The sequence below is a fragment of the Talpa europaea genome, assembly GCF_964194135.1.
Source record: "Talpa europaea genome assembly, chromosome: 4".
NCBI classification, from domain to species: domain Eukaryota; kingdom Metazoa; phylum Chordata; class Mammalia; order Eulipotyphla; family Talpidae; genus Talpa; species Talpa europaea.
The window spans coordinates 37,730,966-37,756,383 of NC_140070.1; the positions used below are offsets into that span (position 1 = coordinate 37,730,966).

A 25,418-nucleotide genomic window follows, 5' to 3' on the forward strand; every position below is an offset into this window, starting at 1 on the left:
ACAGATATTGCGCACATAAAATCAGCTTTAACATATAAAACCATAATAATACCAAAATATCACCTATATCGCGTCAATGCTGTTCTGTTTTTATCTACATAAACTAAAGTACAAGCAAAATTAACGAGCGGTTATGTTCTATGCAAATATATCTGCCGTCGCTCCACCTTTTGGCAGGCGCTTGCTTGCTTTACGGCACTAGGTCGTGAAATGAGGCCCGCGTTGCCGCAGTGTTGGCGGAAGCCAGCTTCGTGCTTTGCGGCAACGGCGTTCCTGGGCCCTGATTTGCATAACCGTTGGGCGGCCAGGGTGCTTGTCCTCGTGGCGGAGCCGGTGCTGAGCTTTCGAGTCCAGTTCTAAAACGCTTTAGTTTTTGTTATTTTGGCTTGCAGAAAGTCAGCTTCTCCCCATCACTGACAGGAGGTTTCAGGTTCTTTTTCGCCCATGGAGTTCCCTTCCGGCCTCTCTCTTTGCAGACACCTTACCTTACGCCGGTTAGACGCCCCTGCTCTCCCCAGGCGCCCCGCCCTTTTGTTTTAAGTTCTGTTCCTTGGGCGAATTCCAGCTTCGGGTGATCCTTCCCGCCCTTTTTAGCGAATGCTTGCTGGCTTCCAGCCTCGTCCGGGGGTGGGGGCGACCGGTCGGGCTGCCGCGCTTGGAGGATGGAGCTCGACTGCTTCCACGAACCCCCGCCGCCCGAGGGCTCCCTCGGCGGGGAGCTGCTGCCCCCCGCGCTCGCACAGGCCTTCTCCCAGATTTTGCACCGTCTTGCCCTCCCGGAGTCCCACCGGGGCAAGGCCAGAAACGCAGCTCTGCAGGACCTCAGTGCTCTGTTAGAAACCGCAGAGTTTAACGGGTTATTTTTGGGGAGCGACACCCCGCTCCGCGGCACGCCGCAGCTGCTGGGGCAGGCGGCCAGAGCCCTGGCCGGGTTTGCATCCCCCCCCGGGGAGCCCGACGGGAGGGGCGGTCGTCACCCCGACGTGGCCGAGAGAGCGGCCGAGGTTGGGTCACTCTTTCTTAAGCTGTTGGGGAAGATCGAGGCTGCCAAGGATCCCTTGAATTGCCGCGCCTGGAAGACGGGCCTCCCTCACTTGGCAGCACCCATCTATATTTTTGCCGTCACGCACACCTTGGAGCGACCGTGGACCAGCCCGAGCTCTCGGGACGTGGCTGGGGAGGTGCTCACTTCACTGCTTCGCGTGGCGGAATGTGGGTCTGTGGCAGGATTCCTTCGCGGGGAAAACGAGGATGAGAAGGGGACACTTGGCACGGTCCTGGAGCTTCTCCAGCCCGAGCTGAGCAAGTGAGTAGCCTAGCCGCCTGCTGTCTGGGAAGGCCAGCCCACTTGAATTTAAGTGTGATGTTTTGGATTAGCAGCTCTCAGGAGTGCCTTTGTTCATCAGTAAGATGAGGGTGTCCTGCGAGCAGATCTTTTAAGGCCGAGAAAGCTTGTGGTTTATATTAGGTGATACCCTGAGCTCATTAATAGTGGCCAATTCCATTTGAGAACCATGGGCTTCAGGTTCCATTTTCCAGTACTTTTTCCAGCCTTCACGATAGCTGCCTTGTAAATTGCACGTTCGGTCCCATTAATTTACCTTAATGTTCTTAAGTTCGGTGGAGATGGATTTGGAGAGGATTTACACTTGTGTTTTGAATTTCAGTTGCCGGCTCTTGAAACTCATCTCTGGTTATTGGATAGGGAGAATAGATATGAAAGCAATATTGGGGGTGAAAAATGAAAGCCCTTTGGATTGCAATTAGCTCAAATAAATTTAAGTTTCCACTGGGTACTTTGTACATTTGTAGTTGTGAGAAAAAAAATGTGTATATCATTTTTAGTTTCACTAGGAACTTGGAGTTAAAACTTAGTTTTCAGCCTGTCTGGTTGTGTAAAGATGATATAACCTATTTTGAAGTTTACTTGAGTAATGTGTGTAAACTCAAACTATAAATTGCTATTCAAATGTTGATTCACAGACTCCCTTAGAATAACTGTAATAGTAATATTGGAGACATTTCCTTTACTGGTAACTTTTCCTTCTAAATACATCTCCATAATCACAACAGATCCTTTACATAACTGTTTTCTAACACTGCTTATTATAGGATAAGCTTTAAACCCAGAGCCCTGGTTCACTGTCAAATCTATTTAGGATAAGTTCTAGAAGTTATTTTGATCTAAATTTTAAAATGTAAACATCAAGAATTAGCTTATGTGGGAATCCACACCCCCAGCCACACCCCCCAAAGTCTAGATGGTACTGTTTCACTGGAACTGGTTAGTTTCCTTTGCTAGTTAACATCGTCACTGACTGAATGTGGTTTCACATTTCTGTTTAGGGAATCCTGGAAGAATAACCCTGCCACCAAGTATGTCTTTTCATGGACTCTGCAACAAGTCATTCGACCCTGGCTGAACCGGTATCTGGAAAGGGTACTTCCTCCATCATTGCTCATCTCAGACGACTATCAGACTGAAAACAAAGTCCTGGGTATACACTGCCTCCACCACATTGTGCTAAATGTGGTAAGCAGCCTCTGCTCTGTGATTTGTGTTGATGGGACAGACTAGTCATTATGGCTGGTTCTCATTCATGGTATCCCTTTTTTTGCCTTTGCTTATATATTGTTAACTGACTTTCTAGTAATACTGTTATGTAACTAAGTTCAATTATTTATATTTTTCTCTATATTTTCCCTTTACCAGCTGACTAGAGGTTGTATGCTATAGGAAATACATATAAGAAACTTGGACTGTTATCATGTACATTAGGCAAAGGTCTTGTTAAACTAAATAACCAGACCTTGAATTATTAATAGTTGACTTTCAAGGAGCAATAAAAATCAGAAACTGAAAGGAATTATACCCAAATGTGCAAGCTATTCCTTAAGGAAACTTGTTTTTATAAATAAGTTAGTTTGGGGATTTAAAAATGTACAGAGAAGGGCCTCCCTGGTGGCTCAAGGGGTTAAGATGCAACCTATGAAGCTAACCGCAGCCACTACAGCATGAGTTCTATCCCCAGCCAGGGAGCAACCCACATGGCGCAGCAGACCTTTCCTGACTCACCTGCTGCTCCCCTCAGCAGTGTATTTCAGTTGATTTGCCTGTTCTGTTCCCCATTCTGTCTCTGGTGAATCCTCTTACCCTCCCACACCTCTGGCCTGTACTGCAGTTCTTGTATGCAAAAATAAATAAATCTTAAAAAAAAAAAAATGTATTGAGAAGTAGATAGAGATGTCTGACAAATCCCATGGACCCGTAATTCAGTTTAAAAAATCATCAGCATCTTGCCAACCTTGGGAAACTTTTCTTTTAATTGTGTATTTTGTCTGATTGCAGCCAGCTGCTGATTTGCTCCAGTATAACAGGGCCCAGGTCCTGTACCATGCCCTTTTCAACCACCTCTACACACCGGAGCACCTACTCGTTCAGGTAAGTGTAACTTTAGTTCACAGCTCTGAGTTCTCACATATGAGAAGGTGGCATTATATGAGTAAGATAGTTGAGACATTTTTTCTCTTAGGAGGTGAGGATGATGATAAATCATCGCCAACTGAAAAGACAGAGGTAGCAAATAACATGCATGACAGTATCTCAGAACCAAGCAGGCTTCCTGAGTCTCCATGGAAAAGGCAGTGTTTGTCTATATTTGAGCCTGTTAGATATCACTGGGGGCAACTTGGTGTCTGAAAGTTATTCAGATGTCCTTCTACGCTGCTTTATAGACATACAGACAATTGAAACTGCTTATATGTTGACTATTTTAGTGTAAATAGTTGACTATTTTAGTGTCTCCTCTTTCATCAGGAGACATTGAGAAATTACCATGTGCAAGTGTTAGATTCAAAGGGTAAATAAATCAAACAGGGTTTCTGGCTATAAGAAACTCTTTAGGGCCTTCCCAGTGGCGCAGCGGTTGAGCGCTGGGTTGCGAACCTACCCACAATCTATGCAGTGCTGGTTCGATCCCTGGCCACCGGGCGAGGGTACCATGTGGCACGCAGACCTCTCCTGCCGCCCGCTGCTCCTCTCAGCAGTGTACTTCGTCAGTCTGCCTGTTCTGCTTTCTGCTCTGGCTCTGGTGAATTCTCTCACCCTCCTCACTTCTGACTGTACCCAGTGCTTGTATAAACAAATAAATCAATCTTTAAAAAAAAAAAATTCTTTAGAGAAATATTTATGTAAATATATATGACTGTCTATATATATATCACAGTGATAAATTTTTTTAAAGAGATTTTTGTATAAAATATAGTAGGTGTCCAGCAACTAACCAGGTTTGATGGGGTCAGGGAGTGGCGCTGGAAGGATTTGGAAGGAGATGATATTTGTTCATGAAGGATGTTTAGGAGTTTTTTTAGGAGAGAGGAAGAACATTTTAAGACAGAAAAAACAAGTTATAAAATTAAAGGTAGAAATAACCTCATTTCTTTCCTTTGTCTGCTCTCCCTCTCCCACCCCTACTTTGCCACCTTTCATTTTTAAAAAATGTTATTTTAGGTACTAAAAGACAATAAGTTGGGGCTCTTATGCTCTGATGGTAGTTTAAAAAAACAAAACAAAACAAAACAAAAAAAAAAAACGCACACCATCTAAGAAAAAACAGAGATCCCAGGAGAGCTAAAGGGAATGCTGAATACCCTGAGACTTCAGAGTATGGTTAAATTGGACAGTGAGAACCATTGTAGATTCTACACAGCAGCAGTTGTATTATAAGTACATGTAAATACCACTTAGTAACTCAGTGATGATAGAATTAGGCTTCTAAAATTTGGATTAAAGTCCTAGCTGTGCCCTACAATTTGGGTTGAAATCCCAGCTCTGCCATTTTTTCCATTTTATAGGTTAGCAATAATAGTCCTGAGGAGAAGGTATTAACTTGAGATTCCCAGAGATAAGGAATGTAACAAAAGCTTAAAACTATGAAATGCTGTATACTACACTTGATAGTTATTAGAATCTTTTAGAGTTCTTTGATGTGGACACCAGGGGGGATAGATGAAGTTCCTAGAAAAATCAGTGTGTTATGACTGCAAATGGATGAACTCTAGATCCTCCCCATTACTCTCCCTAGGCTGTACTCCCCTGTCTGCTGGATTTATTCCCTGTCCTGGAAAAAGGCATGCACTGGACAGGAGATGGAGCTCGGCACAGCACACACTGTGATGAGGTGCTGCAGCAGGTCCTGACCTACATGGAGCCAGAGCACCGCCTGCTTTTACGCAGGACCTATGCAAGAAACCTCCCAGCTTTTGTGAAGAGGTGAGTCCTGCGCTGCTGGTCTGGCTGTACACTTGACTTCAGCTCTTTGATGTCACATTCTCTCTTTTTTTAGGTTGGGAATCTTAAGTGTCCGGCACTTGAAGAGGCTGGAGCGAGTTATCATTGGTTATCTGGAGGTTTATGATGGACCAGAGGAAGAGGCAAGGTTGAAGATATTAGAAACCCTCAAGCTTCTCATGCAGTATACTTGGCCCAGGTATAACAGCACACACCCAGGTGTGTTAAGAGGAGCCTAGCTCAGCCAATTTTCTCTTTAGAACTTACTTAGGTGTATATTCAGTACAAAGTATTGGGGACAGGCCATATATTTGAATATCTCTAATTACTCATCTTTTGGATTTTGAATGGACAAAATAACATTCAAAAGATAAAATATATCCAGTTATTTCCAGTATGTATCACTTTAGAATTTTAAAGGGCATTTAGGAGTGCTATAATAAAGGCATGCTCAACTTTCTTCACCCTTGTTCACCATTTCTTGAGAATGGAGCACTTTACAGGATGTTATTTAACATCTGTAGAAGAAAGGTTGGGAGAATGTTAATTTAGGATATGATGGCTTAGAAAGCATTCCAACTCAGACTTGAGGTAAACTGGAATCCAAAGATGTTAAATCAGCAAAAGGCTTTCTTGCTTGGAATAAGAAAGTTTTAATTCAGCTAGTGTACAGTACCTCAACATTTATATTCTAAGCCGTATTCTCTCATTTTCTTATTCATGACAATCTTTTTCCCTTAGTCACATTTGTAGCTAGATTGCATTGTTTACTGATCTTTCTCCCTTTCAGAATATAAGCTCCAGTAGGATGAAGACTACTTTGGTATACTGAATATACCGGTTTACTCAATGTATGGTATAAGTACACAAATAGCTGGAGAATGAGTGGGATGGAATAGAATGAATAGATGGATAAATAAAATTGGATCAAGACTGTCAGGCTTTTAAGAGCAGAAACCAAGATTCCAAGTAACAGATCAACACACACATCTAGGGGGGGTAGAAAATGTCATGTATGGAAGGGAAGGGGGCCTGGGGAGTGGGAAACAGTGGATTGCGTGTTGAATGATGAAAGGTGTGTGTTGGGGGGAGCAGCACACAAATTATAGGAAAACTTTTTAGAACAAGGGATACAAACTTCTGCAAGTCACATTTCTGGAAGTACGATTTACTATGCATATTTTCACATTGTAAATTTTTCAGATTTTATTGAGAATTTTTTTTATTGTGGTAAAAATATATGCTAAATATTTTTAAGTGTACAGTTCAGTGACATTACATTCACAATTTTGTATGCCTATAACCAGTTTTCCAGAACTTTTTCATGAAGATAAAAGCTAAGGCTAACAAGTAGAAGTAAATATGTTGGATTTAACTGATAATAAGGTAGGATCTGAAATTAAATGACAGAAAACTCAAATGGACACAAATGTACCTGAAGCCAAGCTTATTTCCCTTACTTTGCTTTTAACATCCAAGCCTAAGACTGCATAACACTTTAAGGATTATGGACCACCTCCTGGTCTCTAGCCAAAAGCTTGAATTCTTCCTTTCATTGGAACTATCTCCTCACAGGGAAACCAGGTATCCATTGTATTCACAAGGTATTCTTAAGCAGGCCATAATGTTTGTGAATGTGGGCAGTATGCAGTAAAAATAAGTTTCAGGGGGCTTGAAGTTAAGACATCTGGAGTTTGAGCTCTAGTTCTGCTTCCAGCTTTGTGCTTTTTTGACGTCAGTTCCTCAACTTATGAAATGCGGGCTTTAACTTACGTGGTCTTTGTATTCTCTTTTGGTTTTAATATTCTGATGCAGCTTTTCTTCTTGATTCCAGGATTTCCTGTAGACTTGTGGTCTTACTGAAGGCGCTTTTGAAACTGGTATGTGATGTAGCAAGGGATTCAAGCCTCACACCGGAGCCTGTCAAGAATGATTTGTTAGAGGCGGCAACAGACTGCATGATTTTGCTGGACCACTGTTCTCAAGGACAGGTGAAGGTAAGGGACAGTCTGCAACTTTTCATTTAGGCCTCATTACCCTTAAGTAATTCTTATGCTCAATTGTACTCTAGTATTTACATGCTGTAGGTGAACAAGAGGGTACAGGTTTTCCCCCTTTGAGTCTTATCATCAATAGCTTCATCAATAGCTTCATCAATTCCTTATTGCCCCTTTAAAACAATCATTTAGACCAGAAAGCAAGAGGATCCTATGTCTCTCGGCTAGGACAGAGTTTAGACAAAAGAATCATGGTCAAGAGTTTGTAAAATTTACGTTCTGTTGTAGTCCTTTGATAAAAAGCTGAAATAACAGGTTGAAAGTCACTAAGGAATAATAACATAGATTAAGTAATGTAGCTACCAGAAATTTTCCCCAGTTTCTTAGGGACAACTGTTTTTCCAAATTCTTGTTTGTATTTATACTGTCAAGTTATATATGTCAAGTGAATACCTGGGAATTCTCTTCCTTTGTTCTCTCAGTCCACAGAAGTTAACTTCTTAAAGCCATAGCACTTCGTGGCTACATTTATATATATTTAAATGTTATTGCCTCATTTCTTGACTTAGGAATCTTCTGTTAAAAGCTATAAAGCAGCATAAAATGGAATTCATATCCTAAAAATGTTTCAGAGATAGTACAATTTAGTATTTCATCATTTATTTCATGTCTGCTCTTTAGTCTCAGGCAGTTTAAATCCTAGATCGAATCTAATTTGGCTTGGTTAGCATTAAGCTGCTTTTTCATGGGACAGTAGGACATTTCCCAGCATGCCAATAGCCTATCCTGTGATATGTGTGTGTGTCATCCATTCTTTCCTTCTCTAACTACGGTACAAAAAAAGAAACAAGACTAAATGGGGAGAAAAATAATAACTTAAGAAATGTCTATCTTTGTTTTGTTTTGATGATTCAGGGTCTCCTGGCCAAAATTGCCCAAAGCTGTGATGACAGCACAGTGGTGAACTGTATCATAAGAGTGCGGCAGGCTTCTGAAGACACTCCCTTCCATGGAACTTAAAATTTTTATCACCTCCCTAAAGAGGAAAGGACTTTTTTCTATTTCAATTGTATAAATGGAATTATTTAAGGAAAGAGGTATTTTTACACTATTATAACTTTGAAGATCCTTTTCCTCCTTTTATTCTTTTATTTATTTTAATAGGAAAAGGAGAAGTTTGGACATTTCTAAATATAGTGGGGGGGGGCACACAGCAAGAAAACAGATTGAGTAGCATTTAAAGTTTAAAAATATTTACACCCACAAATTCATCTGTTAAACTTCTTGGGCTCAAGCTGTTACTTTAACACATGTGCCAATGTTATAAAAATATTCTGTTCACAACAAAGTTCTTTCTTCCACTCCCAGATTTCTTGCCCTATAAATGGCATAAATATTAACAACAACAACAAAAAAAAAACAAACCCACAAATGTTGTGTCAAATACAAACAGAGCAAAAACTGGAGGTGTATATGTGTTTAAGACAAACGAAAGAAGTTGTTCAAAATGTTTAGTCCTGTTTTTAAATGTCTGAAGGGAAATCACGTAGTTTTGGCCTTGGCCACAGGCTCAGTCTCCTGTTCATATTCTATCTCTACATAGGCACGTTTTCTCTGCAAAGGTCCTTTCAAGGGTGTTTTGCCTTTGTGTTTGGCATTAAGGGCTTTTTCTTCTTCACAGGAGGATTTATCATCCTGATCGTCTTCACTGCTGACATCCAGTTTATCCATATCCTAATAATGAGGGAGAAAATAAGACACATTCATTCCCCAGACTCCTTTCATTGTCTTCTCAATTTAAAACAAACTAGCAAGTTTATCTGTCTCTGTGTGTTCAAAAACCCCATTTTTTTTGAATAAAGGTCAAAGGTTAATTTTAACCCACCTCAAAATCACTTATGTCACTCTCATCCACTTCATCATCTTCCACAAACTCTCTTTTTCCCATATCCTAAAACAAAACAAGACTGTTAGGTTCAAAAGACATAATGAAATTACAACTTAGCCATCTAGTTTTATTTTTGACAAATGTATAAAAACAATTAGAGTCTACTTAGCAAATTTTCCAGACTTAATGCTTTTGGATTAAAAACAGTTTAGGAATATCAATTCTCATGCCTGATTTAAATCATTAGAGGTAAAATATTCTCATTTAAATTAAATTAGTGTATTGGAAGGATTTACAAAGTTCTGAATTCAACTTAAAATTTTAGTTCCAAATAAAAATATAGTTTAAAAGGAAAAGTATACCTATGTACCTATACCATGTGGTTAAGCATCTACTTGCTAAATCTGCCCTTTACCTAAAAATACTATGAAACGCCTCTCCTATATTACCAGATTAAATATTTTGTATATTTCAGTTTAACAGCTGATAACGATATTTCATTTGTCACCTTGCAAGAAAACTTTTCATAAGGCTAAAACTGATAAAGCATAAGTAGCATATTGACTGTGCCTGGAAAACAAATTAGCCACTGCCAAACCAAAGTAATCTCATGATAAAAGAGATTGAAAAAAAATACGTACTTTTGGCTAGGAAACTGAAAATAATATTGTCAAGTTATATAAAAAATAGTTCTAGTCCTAAAGATTACTGCTTGACAAAACAGACAAGCTTACTTCATCATCATCATCATCGTCTTTTTCCTCTGCATCTGAGGAGTCAGTTTCGGCATCCTGCTGTTCCAGGGCCTTGTCAAAGGCATGAATGGGGAAGTTGTAGATATCGCCATACTGAAGAACATAAAACAAGGATTAGCTTCAGCTACATTTGTACTTTAGCCTTAAAGTCCACTGTCCAAAAAGCATTTTTTTTTCTGAGTAATTATATGAGAATGCTTACTTTGATGATAAATAAAATAAAATATATTGTAACTTAGAGCTCTAAGTATTTTTTAAAGGTCAATTTTGACATTTAAATAGTCTGGTTAATAACAAATGGACATGGACAAAACCAGATCACTTAAAATTCAGTATTTCATAAAGCCCATGAACTGGAACAAATGTAGTATTTTCTTACTGGAAATAAGGAACAAAACTAATTTCATTGATGTTTTTGTCTGTAAATGACACTGATTTTTAAAGAGTAACTGAAGATTTAAAGTACTTTAAAAGAATAGGGTAACATTCATGGGGATCAAAAAAATACATGGTTTTTGGGCCTTCCTGGTGGCACAAGGGGTTAAGGCGCAACCTATGAAGCTATCTGTAGTCGCTGCTGCAAGAGTTTGATCCCCAGCCAGGGAGCTGCCCACATGGCACAGCAGACCTCTCTCTCCTGTCTTGTCCGCTGCTCCCCTCAGCAGCGTGTTTCAGTCAATCTGCCTGTTCTGTTCCCCACTGTCTTGGTGAATCCTCTCACACCCCGCCCCCCTTCCCCGTACCGCTGGCCTATACCCCAGTTCTTGTATGCATAAATAAATAAATCTTAAAAAAAAAAAAAAAAAAAAAAAGATGGTTTTTGTCAGAGATATGGAATTGCATTTGGGACAAGAATAGGGATTAATGCAAAAAAGAAAAAAGGTCCTTTTACACTTAACAGTACCCCGGTAACATTTTATATGCTTTCATCAAAGAACTAGAATGAGGAAGCTAGGAGCTTTGAGATTCCTTTTATTGTAGGAATAAAACCAAAGTGGCTATCATTCTAACATCTTTAAAATACATTTCCCATTATTTCTTAATGCTTCCTAAAAAATAAAATTTGTAACCAACATTCCTAGCGTTCTCACCGTATCTTGTTTCAGTCTCTCCAGCAATTCCTTTTCAATAGCATTGTCCAGCTGAGCAGCTATTAATGCCTTTTCCTAAGAGAAAAGAGCAAACCCATTTACTTCACTGGTACTTATTTTTTAGCTCGTAGAAGTCAAAAAAAGATTTAGTTTTTATAAGACATGGTTATTTTCCCTTTTGACTTTACTGAGGATCTGTCTCTCCAAATATATTTCTTCTTTCCCTCTCAAACCTTTCAATTAAAAAAATTCCCATAGTTTTATAAGTAATATTCTAAAATTCTAAAAAGCCTTTGATAGAGATACAAAGCATGTGAGTCTACATATAGCAGTGTCTCAGAAAATTAGCAATCCTGAAACCAACTGATAAGGGAACAAAGATATCCACTCATTGACCTTTTCTAAAATGAGATTCTGTGATAGAAAAATATAGACTTCTTCCCATCAATCCCACCACAACCAAGACATAGTTTCTATCCTAAGCTGTGCATTAATTTGATAGTGAAAATCAGATTTCTGAAGATATATTAGAATCATGAAGGATGTGCAGGATAAATCTCAATGCAGAGACCAGTTAGTAGGCTATGTGATGTTCTGTTACTCTCTGAGGTGGGCACTTACACCTCAAGGTATACACAGAGATGCAAGGAAGAAAATATTCAAACTTATGTGCACACGGTTTTCTTAAAAAATTGTTACAAAAATTTTTTTTAATGCACGCTGACACTGTCCAGAAAGCAAATAGTTGTGTCACATACAGTAAGATATCCTATGGGAAAAAATGGACACAGAGTTTGAAATTAGCGTCTCCTTTATTTGGATTATTACAACATACAACTATTTGCCTGGTGAAGTATATTTATGGACACTACTGAACAGTGCAATAAAATAGTACATAAAGATATGCTGACTAATGCTTAATACTTCAATTGTTCTTTCAAGGAAAGGCAATATGAAGTTTGAAGAAATTTTTTTGAAAAAATTTGTTCTGTGGACAGAACATTTAAAAACTGCATCTATGTCAGTGTTGAAATGTGTATCCTATAAAAATTGTGGGCTCACACTTAAAAATTTTGGAAACAACTGTAATCACATTAATTTATTTTCTGAGAAGTTTGCAAGAATACTTGTCCAACAATCAGGGAAGAAATCACACTAGCCAGTTCTGAATAAAAACTAATTGATGGTGGAGAATTAAAAATGGAGAGCAAATACTTAATGCAAACTACACTGTACATTATTTCTGTATCTCTGAGCTTTATCAAAGATGAATTCATATTTCATACTAGACCCAGACTTTCATTTCACATTACACAGTTATTTATAATGCACCTATATTAGTGCAAGTATACAAATAATGATTAATGGGGCAAAAGCTTCAAGATTATTAAAGCTGTTTCCTGATAGGCTATGACAAATGATCAGTCTATTGGTGGAACGAAAGTAAAGCAAATATCTAGAATGACTGAAAATTTGAACTTGTCAGGGAAAGCTAATCTGTGGCTCTTGAAAAGCACAAGAAAGTCCAGCTTGAGAGAGGTTATCAGTGGGAAGGACAGGCAGACTACTCTGTGACAAAGGCTGGGATATCCTAACTAGATTTTCCATAGATAGCACCAGGGAAAATGCATTATTACCATCACTATTCATTACTTAAATAGTAAAACTACCCAGTTAACTTAAGCAAACAACCCACATGATCCCTTACAATTTTAAAATCAAAAAGACTCAATTTAGTGGTCAAATGTGACTACAAAAAACACCAGGCTCCTTGAAAAATTTTTTAAAATTTCAACTAGTGTGAACATTCTTAATTTCACTGCCGAATTACTAGTGTGATTAAGACTACTCAACCCCTAAGATAGGTAACATCAAAATTCTGAATTCTGAAACCCCTAGCCTCAAAAAATTCCGATTAGGGTTTTTTTTTAGATATCTACAGTATTCTTTCTGTTCCCCATCACACAAGCCCTCTGAGCACCAGCCCTGAAAGTCAAATTCTTAAGCTTTGGAAAACCAGGTACCTTAAGACAACTCACACTGTTACACAGTAATGAAATATTTATCCAGGCCTGAACAGTTCTTAGACAATGATAACTGAGCCTCCTTTTTCTTTTTCCTGCCCTACACAACCTTAACCTCAATGAAAATACAGGAGCTATGAATATCAGGACCAGTAAGTTACCTCTCTTCTTTTTTCCCTCCGCTCTACTTTCTTACTCAAAGGAACAAGTTTCTTCCTGTGGGAAGTAAAACACATAATCAAAAAACACAAGTACATGTGCTAGGTGTTCCTTTAAAAAGATGAAAAGAAACAGTATTGAAAATGATTTTGTAGGCAATACAATAAGATTATATAATTTAAATTTTTATAAATTTAAAGCTGTAAGTCAGACCATTTTTACACATATTTTAATGTTATTTTGTTTTCTTCAGGCATTCTGAAACAGGATATTCACTATGCTAAGATTAATGCTTCAGTGAACTAAGAAAAAGGATTTTTTGTAGAAGACTGACGGACACTTTTAGCATGCTCTGCAATTTATAATGAAAAGTATTAAGCCCCATCATTCTTTAAGAAGGTATTGCATTAGTTCTGTGGATTCGTGTCACTTTTTAAAATTAGTTTTTAGTGAACCCAGAGTAAAGTTCTCTTATTACCGTTTATTCACATTTTTTTAAGGCCATTTTCAATCCCAATTTTAAAATTTCTGCAAGGAGTTATTTAAAAAAGTCCCTGAAGATGTGCTTAGGTAGGAAGCACCTAGGTTGTACTATAGCGTTTTAAAAATTCTGCAAAATCAAAGAGCACAACTTTAATCTGAGGTAACGTTTCTTTTTAGCATATCATAACAGGTTAAGAATTATTAGAGATCTCACAATTTCTTAGCTTTCTAACAAGATTTTTCAAAAGATAGATTTAAAAATAAATACTTACTGTCGCTTTAGTGTAAGTTTTCGAATTCGAATTAAGTACTGTGTAATCTTGGTGAATCTCTGCTTACATTTGTGTCGAATGAAACGGGGCCAGTAAATCAGATTTTCATCTATTTGCTCCAGTGCTTTCTCATAATTTTTATTAAGCCGGACCTACAGACCAGAAAAAGGAAACTTGAAGGGCAAGGGTAAATGACAAGGTTTTCACTGTTGACAATAACTATAGGACCTAATGAGAATGGCTTTGAAGATTTAATATATAGTCAAGGAAGAGGAATACATGTGGCATTTTGCTCTTGACCAATGTTAAGACTTACCCGTTCCCAGAGACGCCTAGGAAAAGCTGCTCGTTCTATAACCTTCATATACAGGTAGCACTGTCCTGAAAAATAAAGTAAATATTTTTAATATTATTTACAAAGAGGCAAAAATGCATTCTTTTAAAAGCTACTAAGTAGTTCTCATGAAATTAAAACAGGGGAGTTACCTTTCTCTTCTTTGATAGTAGCATACTGACTGTTAGCTAGGGGACAGGATGACCGATTACATAGTCCAGTTAGGTTGTATTCATTTCTGCAAAAGCCCTGAGTCTTGGTTCTAGAATGGGAGGGAAAAATAAGCAAAAAATTTGAAGATGTGTTACCAAGAGGGAAAATGAAAGCATTTTTGTCTAACATTCAAATCTAGACTCACCTTATTTTGAAGGAACAAAATTGCTTGTTTCCTAAAGTATCCCAGATTACCTACAAGACAAAGGAGAAGTCCATTTCAATTGGTCTGACCCAACAGACAGCATATTCCCCTAAGAAAACAATGTCCTAGGAATGAGATAAGAAATGCTTTGTAAAATAGTCTCACTTGTCTTCCTTACACAAACACCAAATTCTTGTAAAAAATATAACTTAGAAACATCATTAGTACTTTGTAATTTTTTTTAGTTTTTCTATCTATTCTACCAACTATTATGCTTCTAAGTATGTTTTAGCAAAAATTATGATATATATGTAACTTTTCTTTCTTAGTTAATATGTTCATTATCCATTGTTAAAGTCTGCATAGTGCTAAATTTTTGGATGTATGCACCACAATGTTATTTCATTGAGGGCAAGGAAGATCAGGTCGCTATCCTCCACTAAGGTACTCTTTATTCACTGAGCATTTACCATACACTTAATTTATGTACAACACCAACACCCTTCAAGCCTGATATACAAGCAGTGCTCAAGTATTGAGTGAAAGTATAGGCCTTAATGAGCTTTACCAGTCTAGTAAAAGAGAAAGACATAAACAAAGTCACAAATTAGCATCAAAATAGAGGTGTATGAGAACCTGTGAGTGAGTTGTCTTGAGGAACTAAAAACCTCTTAGAGCATTTAAAGGAAAAAAAACAGTAAAAGGACAGAACATCATTTTGGAAATTGTATAGGATGTGTGTTTGGGAGGGGATGGTAGGAAACAGGAAGAGGAAACTGGAAAAGTAGCTTATTTTGGGTCATTGTTTTAAATAACATCTTTAAATTGATAATTCCAAACTGTCATCTCCTGATGAGGATTCTTGCCTAAACTTCACACTTATACATACAATGTTGCCCATCTGACACCTCCATTTGGATGTCTAAAACTCATCTTACATATTGCAATTCCACACCTCTCAAAGGAATACTGTTCCTCTCTAGACTTCATCTCAATACAGCCACCAGTGAACTATTTGTTCAAATTTAAAAATCTCTTCCCTGCTCCATTTTCTTCCTCACTTAATCCATCACCAAATCTTATTGGGTAGAGTGGTAAAACATCTCAAATTCATCCGATCGCCTCATCTCCACCATTACTGTCTTAGTTGAAGCTACTTTCATCATAGTACTCTACTCTCCTGCTTTCATTCTTTCCTCTTCTTAAAAAACCTTTCACATAACTAAAGAAATTTTCACAAGTGTAAATGAGATGTCATTTCCCATTACCAGCCTTAAAATACACTTCCTAAAGACTGCACAAGATCTGGTTCTGGCAAGTATAATCAACGTCCTTCATTACCTGTCTCTCTTCCTTTAATTCCTATAACACAGTCACATTGGTGTATTTTACTATAGTCCTTCTCACTTCTACAACTTTGTACTCTACTGTTCCAACCACCTGGATTGAGTATTTTCCCCTCAGCGTCTCAGTGCGGAGTTCATTCTCATCTTTGAGATCTCAGCTCAAAAGTCACCTGCTCAGAGAAACCTATTTAATCAGCTCCATCTGAAGTGATCTCTCCTACTTACTCTTAACTATCCTTGTCTTTCTTCCAAAGTATTACACATTACAATTGTTTTTATTAGTTCACCTATCCATTATCTGTGTCCTCCACCAGATTTTTCCATGAAGGCAGGTCTTCATGACTGTCTTTACTGACTTAACAACCAAACTCCACAATACCTAGTACAGTGTAAGCACTTAAATATTCATACAACAAATAAATAAATTAGTCTAGGACGATTCCGAAATTATGATTGCGTACAGAGAAAAAAATGTAAAGGAAGAAAACACAAAAAAAGCAGAAATGTTAACGTGCGTACGGATGAAAGGATGCTTAAATTTGAGTTCTCAATTTCGCTGTATCAACCCCATCCTCCGCCTCCCAAGTTATAAAGGACCACAGGCAAAGTCCTTCGTTGCTAGGCTGCCCATGTGGGCGCAAGCGGCGGTGTTCCGGCGCCTCAGCCCTGCCGGGGCAGCAGGCTGGCGCTCCCGGGGGGACACGTGAGAGCCCCACGCACGCAAACGGGACTCTGGAAACCTCGCCTCCGGAGCGACACGAGGCCAATGGGCGAGCTGAATATGCGGGAGAGTCACATAAACCCCGGGTGCCAGAGTAAGAGGAGGAGACTCACATCATCTGACTGCATGGTGTCCCGGGCGGCCAGCAGAGCTTGGTCAGGTGAGGAGAGCGGCCATGCTCCTTCCGAGATCTCACTTCCGGGAGGCCTAGTCTCGCTAATCGCGAGATTTCTGCCATCCCGGACTTGCTCAGCGCCCCCTGGCGACCGAACTTCCGTGGGCTCTCGGGGCTTGGACTATGTCCCGGGATCGTGCATTCTGGGGCCAGTTGCGGCTCCATCTGCGCTTCAGCGCAGCTGGGGGTTTGTGGCAGGCCCTGCTTAGTGACTTCCTACCCTGCCTGCAGAGCCTTCCTCCAGATGCCTTTAAAGCTACATAAGAAGGAGAAAGACAAGTACCAGATGATGTCACTTGTATGGTGGGTGCTCTGTGGTGGGTGTTGTGTGGTAACAACACTTGTACCTCTAAATCATAGAAAGTGGAAAACCAATGTTACCCTAAAAATTAATTCAAATAATTTTGGGCACCTGTTGTGTGCTTTCAGGTAGTGGCAAATGTTATAAATAATAATAATGCAGGGCCTCCCCTGGTGGCGCAGTGGTTGAGCGCTGGGCTGCGAAGCTGCCCGCAGCCTCTGCAGCGCCGGTTCGATCCCCGGTCACCGGCGAGGGTCCCACATGGCGCGCAGACCTCTCCTGCCGTGCCCGCTGCTCCCCTCAGCAGTGTATTTCCTCAGTCTGGCTATTCTGTTCCCCGCTCTGGCTCTGGTAAATTCTCTCACCCTCCGGCACTTCTGACTGTACCCAGTGCTTGTATAAATAAATCTTTAAAAAAAAAATAATGCAAGGTAAACAAATGGAGATTGAAAAGGGATGCTCTTAGGATGGGTAATTTGGGGGACTCTGAGTAAATGATCATCTAAATAGGCAACTGGTCAAGTCAGGCATAAGTAATATGAACTATGAACAGCTATTAAGGCTGCAAAAAGAACGAGTTAGGAGTGATTAAGGGATGGAAAAAGGAACGTATGCGTTGTACAGTAGTGAGGAAAGGAGAGAGTGATAGGAAATGAGAGGGGCCAAGTGAGTCAGCCATGACTTCACAGTCAAGTCAGCTAGAAGTTTAAAAAATCAGGGACAGGGACAGACCTTAGTCAATCTTCACAGTAAAATCAACTGGAGACTTTTTTTAAAAAGCCCGAATTCCAGATTATTACATAAAAAACAAGAAATCATTGCTGAGACAATTTTTTTTAACTTTGATAAATGAAGAGCTTATAGCATGTTCAAGATTGAATGTCTTAACATCATTTAGAAGTTTATTTTTCATGTGTGATGGAGGGTTTGGTGCTTTGGTGGTGGGTGTGGTGTGGTAACGTACATTGAACATTATACCCTTAAAACATATCTCTAATGTTGTAAACCAATGTAAGAGAAACAACCAAACCAAACTAAGAAAAATAAAAATATAAAATAAAATAAAAATTAAAATATAGACCACACAAAAACTTGTACATGAATATTCATAGCAGCATTAGTCACAATCAAAAGAGGGGAAAACCCAAACTGATGAATGGATAAGCAAAATGTGACATATCCATACAGTGGGCTCTTACCAGTCTTAAAAAATGTATAAAGCATTAATACATACAACTGTATGAATGAACCTGCAAAGTACTATACATAGTGAAAGAAATTAGTCACAAAAGACCAATAGCATATGAGACCATATATGACATGCCAAGAACAGGCAAATCTATAGAGATGGAATGCAGATAAGTGGTTGTCTAGGGTTGCAGTGATGGTGGGGGCCTCCTTGAGGGCAAATGGGAGCGGCTGATGATTGGTACGAGATTTCTTTCTAGAATAGTTTTTTTTTTTAAATATGGTTATGATTGTACAATTTGCTGAATACACTTAAAATCATTGCAATGCAAACTTTAAATGGATGGAATTATATGGCATATGAAATTTATTTCAATAAAATTATTTCATTTAAAAAAGTGGAAACAATCCAGATGTTGCTCAATGAAGGGATGGTTAACAAGCTATGTACCTCCTACCATGGAATACTTACTACTCAGGAATAAAAAAGAACAAATGTTTGATATATAAAACAACCTGGTTGACTCTATGCAATTATGCTGGATGCTAATCTTGAAATGTTACATATTGTGTATTTCCATTTATATAACATTCTTCAGAGACAAAAATATAGAAAAGTAGAAATAAATGAAATAGAAAATGGGCAATGGAGGGAAAAAAACAATTAGACACAAACTGGTTCATTGAAAAGATTGAAAACTGCTGACTTGAGTGTTTAAGGAGAAAAGGAAGATACAAATTGCCAATATCAGGACATGGAGAAGATTCCAAAAATATTAAAAGGGAGAATATATATGAACAACTTTATACTGATAATTCTACAATGGGTAAAATGGACACAGTTCTTGAAAGACAAGTTGACAAATCTTCCTCAAGAAGAAATAGAAAAATCTGAATATCCCTGCATCTGTTCAATCAGTCAGATTCATAATTTAAAACTTTCTGCAAAGAAATATCCAAGTCTATATAGTCATAGTGGCAAATTCTATGAAATAAGAAAGAAATAATATCAATCTTATATTGTAGTGGACATATAGTTGTCCAAAATCATCCAACTCTGCACTTAAAATGGAGGCATCTTGCGTTATGTAAGTTATATCTCAATAAGGATATTTTTCTAATGAGAAAGATAAAATGTAGTATTTTGGGGACAATTAACTTACTCTCTTTAAGTCTCAGTTTTCCACAGCTGTAACAAAAAAAATGGCTGGAAGTTTTTGAATAATTGAATATGTAAGTCCCTTGGTAGCCCTTTTCCTGAGTCTGCATGGCTCAGACTGATGACAGATCATCAGTCTACTGGCCAGTTTGGTACATGGCCTAGAACTGGGGCCTATAAACTCTGCAGTATTCTGAGTGGACCTTCCTCTGGGAGTTTGTCAGCCTGAAAAGCAGAAGCATATCTATTGCTCAGCTGGAGATTATGAGCAAATTATTTTCCAAAGGAAAGAGAGCAAAACTTCTAGATTCTAGGATAAGGGACCTTGTAGAAAAGTAATATAGAGAGGTTTATTTTCAGGGTTCATCTATCTTAATTGTTACCAGAACCCAGCCACCTCAGCGGTGGAAGCTGGCAGCAACAGTGGTATTCTTTCATGCTGCTGCTCCACCACAGGCAATTGCAGCGGTTGGTCCTCAGAGCCCAGTAACTGCCTTTTTGTCAGTTGTGGCAGTTGGTCCTCTGAGCCCTTTTATGTAACAGTGTGCTTTGTGGAATGGACCAATCAGGTGCAAGCTATGAGCTGATTGGTGCTAAATGGTTCAATCACCAAAGGACTGAAAAACAGTCAGTGGGGTGGGGCGCCATGGAGGAGGATATAAACCAGGGTTGGAGGGAGCTCAGGGAGAGACGCCAGTCCCCAAAGAGGAGAGACGATGCCGGCCTCCAAAGGAAGAAGAAAGGAGGGGAAGACTCCGTTCCCGGTCTCTGAAGAAAAAAAAGAAGCCCCCAGCAGCTGACCTCGGAGGAGGGAAGAGAAACCAAAGACCTTTGCAGAGATTGGGTCTCCGTTCCTGTCTCTGACATTGCCTGAAAGGAGCACCAAAGGCCCTGGGCCTAGAGTCTCAAAGAGCTGTTTGTTGTTGATATAGCCCAACTAACTCACAATGAGCTGTTAACACACTTGGTGTCTCTGACACCGCCTCTGCGGGATCACTAGTGACCATCACTGCTGGTCAGTGCTGCCCAGCACTCCTGATGACCGTTGGTGACCATCACTGACGTTATCTTGGTGAGATAACCAGACACTTGTGGATACAGCAAGCTCCTTGTTTCCCCTGTTTGTAAAATAAACCCCATGGTTGTTCCTGGAGCCTGTGGTCTCTTGCAAATTGTGTGCGTAAGAACCCACAGACAGTGACCTATCCTCTTATCGGCCTCCTGCATTGTTGCCCTTCAGGTAGTGGAGACTGTGAACAAATTCTTTTCCAAGGAGAACAAGCAAAAATTCTAGATTCTTGGATAAGGCACCTTATAGAAAAAGAATATAGAGGTTTATTTTAGGGTTCATGTATCTTGTAATTGTTCTGATCATTATTATGTATTCTGTAGAAGACTGCTTACACTGAGTATTAAAATATAAAGAGCAATGCTTAGATTTTGCCTCTGCCTCTAAATGAAGTCTGTCCTTCCAGATTGCTCTATTGGAGCAAGGCAAGGCAACATGTGCTTCAGAATTCAGTTATCCCAGCACTTAAACCAAACTGAGAAAGGTAGGAGGAGGTAGAGCAGGAATGCTGTAGAGAGCTTCAATTTTTTTTTTACATTCCCCATACAATTGCAACCCTGATTTTGACTCCAATCCCTCCTTCCCCCACCACAAAGAGTGTCTCTGGTTCATAGCTGTTTGTTGATTTTGATTTTTTCTTTCTTATAGTTATTCTTTTTCCTGGTCCATATTTAGGTTTTCTAGATTCCTGTTATGAGTGAGACCATCCGATATTTTTCTTTTTCTTTCTGGCTTATTTTGCTGAGCAGGATCCCTTCCAGCTCCATCCATGTTGCTGCAAATTGCATGTGTTTATCTTTTTTGTTTTTTTTTTTTTTAAAGATTTATTTTTATTTATTTATACAAGTACTGGGCACAGTCAGAAGCGTGGGAGGGTAAGAGAATTCACCACAGCCAGAGCAGGGAGCAGAGCAGGCAGAAGGACCGAAGTATACTGCTGAGGGGAGCAGTGGGTGGCAGGAGAGGTCTGCGTGCCATGTGGGACCCTCCTCTGGTGGCTGGGGAGCAGCCGGGGATCGAACCGGCACTGCAGAAGCTGCGAGCAGCTTGGCAACCCAGTGCTCAACCGCTGCACCACCGGGGAGGCCTGTTTATCTTTTTTGAATGCTGAGTAATATCCCATGGTGCATATGTACCATATTTTCTTGATCCAGTCATCCATTTTTGGGCATTTGGGCTGTTTCCAAAGCTTAGCTATTGTAAATAGTGCTGCTATAAACACAGGGATGCAGGTGCTCTTTGGAATTATTGTTTCTGTGTCCTAGGAGGGGAATTGCTGGATCGTATGGAGGAGAGAGCTTCGATTTTAAAAAAAGTGACCCTGAATATTTTCCAATTTTATATCTCTATTTAGCATCTCTGTGTTAGAAATCTTAGATGAGAGGTTTTGAATTCACTGCAAGTCCTTCAAAGTTATTTAGCCTAGTTGTCAGCCTTCAGCCATTTATAGAGGAGTGATTTTTGAAATAGCAGAGGTGAGGGTCCTCTTTCATTGACTGTTAGATCTTCCAGATAGGAGCTTTGCTTTGATTGCTTCCTTCCGGTTCCAACTGAGTCTTTCAGAGTCATCTTCAAGTGCTTATATAAGCATAAAAACAGAGTGAAAGAAAAGTAGGGGTTGTTAAACTTCAAATAAAATCACATACCTTTTCTAAAAATGAAATATTTTATATCTTAATATATATATATCTATTATTAGGCAATACACACACACTAGCTCTTTAATGTTGGAGTCAGTTAAAGCAGGCTGTACTTCTTAAACTTGAGTTTTGAAAATATGCTCCCTCCCTTTCTTTTCTTCCTTTCCTTAAAAATAATATCAGAAATATTGTAGTTACTGAGTCTCTACTATATGCCAAGCACAGTTCTACATTTTGGGGGTCCAGCAATTGAGCAAAAGAAAACTCTTGCTCTCTGGAGCTTTAATTCTGCTAGGGAAGTGAGACAAAACAAACAAAATGCACAATATATCAGGTTCAATGAGATGTGAGAAAAATAAAACAGGATAAGGGATAAAGAGTGGCAGGATATTAAGGAAGGTCTCTCTCGACACTTAACAAAGAGACCTGAAAAAAGCAGGATGAGCTTTCAATTGCCTGGTAATGTATTTGGTGTGCTTGGTGCGTTGGAGGGCAGTCACAAGGCCACTGGGTGGACAGCAGGGAAATGAGCTGGAGAAGGAACCAAAGCCCTGCAAAGAAATATCCAAGTCAACATAGTTGTAGTGGCAAATTCTATCAAACAAGAAAGAAATACCAATCTTACGTTGTGGTGTAAATAGTTGTCCAAGCTCATCCAGCTCTCCACTTAAAATGGAGGCATCTCGCGTTATGTAAATTATACCTAAGGGTTCCTGATTTTATCTGAAATTGAGTATTTTTGAATGGGATCTTGGCATTTTCTGATTATAATATAATCAATGTATTCTGGCTGTCATGAACATGAAAGCAGAAGCTGGTGGAGGAGAGGGGTGGGTAGCAGAGCAGTCAGGGTGACACAGCTTAGGCTGTGCAGTGACATCAGCAGTTGTAAAGGGTGGTGGAATTCTGGGCATGGTGTGAACACAGAGTCAACAGTTCATATCTGTTAGATGGGCGAAGTGAGAGAAAACCAGGAATCAGAGAGGACTCCAAGGCTTTTGGCTGGAGCTACAAGGAAAAGAGGGCATCCTTATCAAGATAGCGAAGGCTGAAGGTGGAGCAGATTTTAGAAGAGGCTTAAATTTTGGATGAATGAATTTTGATTTGCTCACTGGTTAATTAGAGATGTCTGTACCCAGCAGTAAACACAGTCACTGCTTGACAGTGATTCAGTAATTCCACCTGACCAGTGTCCAATGCCTCTGATCCAGAGAAGAGTGCTCCAAGATTAGGGTGCAATTCTGCTTTCTGAGAAACAGTTTCTAGAACAGTCCCTAGTTCTCCAACCCTCCTGGCTCTCTGAAGAATTTTTGTTTTTCAGTCTCCTCCATGACTGCTTCCAAAACAATGGCACATTACATTACAAGGCTACTCATTAAAGTAATTACTTCATTACTTTATTACTTTATGTACTTTATTACATTTTACTCTTTAATGAGTAGCCTTGTCAGACCATGTCCTTCCTAGAGAAGCATGGGCACCCAGAAGCTTTTTTATTTTTTAGTAATTAGAACACTTTCAAACCATTCTAGTTCAAGTTGGGAGCGTTTTTATTTACAGAATTCAAACAGTTTTTGAGCTTTCTCTGTGGAATCTTACTCTCTATGGATTTAACTCTATTCACTGGATAAAACCGTTTACACATAGTATTTTCGAACAAACTTCTCTCTCCAACCCTAATTGTGGCTACTTTGGGAGAGCAGGATGCTGTGCAGACATCTTTATGATTACTGGCTCTTGTTTGCCTGAAAAGAGCTACAGACAAATTTAACTAATATAGAGGTCTTAACTAAAGATCTTTCTATTTTACCTTTAGGATATTTTACTGTTTGAGGAGATTTCCTCAAACTGATGTGACCTGGACTTGCTCTTTGTTCACCATTGGATTGGTGTGTAGCCGACTGGTTTAGGATAAACTCATACATCTTAGTTTCTGGGGCACTCTTGGTGACAGTCATTGTCCCTTGTCATACAGATGGTTCTCATGGTAGCTGGGCAGAGTTTTAATGAAAGGAATGTGTGCATAGAAGACCTCGGGAGACCCGGGCCCAGCACTGGCACCCTGTCATTTCTGCCATACCCTGTGGTCAACAGTCAACAGAATTCAGTCACAAAGCCAGCCTGAAATTCAGAAAGAGGGGAAATAAACTCTGCTTCTTGATGGGGAGCTTGAAAATCACATTGCAAAGGGGTGGCTACAGAGAGGGCTGAGAAATAAGGACCATTTTTAAAATAAATCTATATAGTTGCAAATACTTGTTATACAGTTTGGGTCTTTGTTTTAACTAAAACCTTTGTTGAACCATAGATTACTAATCAGATTACTAATCAGGGGACACTTTAGAAATGATCAGTTCCCACATAATCTTGTACATTAATGCATTTTAGAACATCTGTAATGAGTAGCCATCCAGCTTGATAAGAAAATACAGTGTCAGGGAGATTAATATTCTTCTATCTTCATACAAGTAATTCAGAATTGTCAAACAACAAAAAATGATAAAAAATTATTATAATCCTATTTTATTTTGAAATATCCTGAAGATGTTGACTCAAATGGCACAGATTTAGGATTTAGAGATGCAGGCCTAGGGCAGCAAACACCCTATCCAGTAAGTGCACCCAGCACTTTCAGGACACCCAGAACTCAGGGCCTCCTCACTTTTTGTGTCACAGAGGCTTCCTTCGGCTCACCCTGGTCCTGGCCCTCCGAAGGTCTTGAATTATCTCCCTCTGTTTATCGCCTTCTGCCTGGACAGGGGGCAAACTAATTTTTTTTTAATTAATTTATTTATGTATACAAGCACTGGGTACAGTCAGAAGCACGGGAGGGTGAGAGAATTCACCAGAGCCAGAGCGGGGAGCAGAGCAGGCAGAAGGACCGAAGTGCACTGCTGAGGGGAGCAGCGGGCGGCAGGAGAGGTCTGCGCGCCATGTGGGACCCTCCTCCAGTGGCCGGGGAGCAGCCGGGGATGGAACCAGCGCTGCAGAGGCTGCGGGCAGCTTCGCAGCCCAGTGCTCAACCGCTGTGCCACCTGGGGAGGCCCGGGGCAAACTAATTTTAATCGGGTTATCTGAATTTGTAACTCAATAGCTTGAGGTCAGTTTTCCTTCACCAGTAAAACTAAATCATCATCCGGCTCAGACACCCAAACTCAGCTTAGCAAC

General features: G+C 39.6%; 2 protein-coding genes across 2 annotated transcripts; one reads left to right on the plus strand and one right to left on the minus strand.

Moving 5' to 3' along the window:
• Positions 1 to 210: 210 nt before the first annotated feature.
• On the plus strand, positions 211 to 8,307 carry TTI2 (TELO2 interacting protein 2; the record flags this gene model as incomplete). The annotated part of the gene is made up of 9 exons (XM_084232598.1): positions 211 to 295; positions 393 to 494; positions 595 to 1,306; positions 2,347 to 2,533; positions 3,350 to 3,442; positions 5,085 to 5,272; positions 5,346 to 5,489; positions 7,125 to 7,287; positions 8,203 to 8,307. The coding sequence occupies 9 exons, from the start codon at positions 211 to 213 to the stop codon at positions 8,305 to 8,307; spliced, it is 1,779 nt and encodes a 592-aa protein (XP_084088724.1).
• Positions 8,308 to 8,829: 522 nt separating this feature from the next.
• Positions 8,830 to 16,846, minus strand: MAK16 (MAK16 homolog; the record flags this gene model as incomplete). The annotated part of the gene is made up of 10 exons (XM_084231048.1): positions 8,830 to 9,021; positions 9,173 to 9,238; positions 9,910 to 10,023; positions 11,022 to 11,096; positions 13,207 to 13,261; positions 13,960 to 14,111; positions 14,276 to 14,340; positions 14,446 to 14,555; positions 14,652 to 14,701; positions 16,832 to 16,846. The coding sequence occupies 10 exons, from the start codon at positions 16,844 to 16,846 to the stop codon at positions 8,830 to 8,832; spliced, it is 894 nt and encodes a 297-aa protein (XP_084087174.1).
• Positions 16,847 to 25,418: the final 8,572 nt, after the last annotated feature.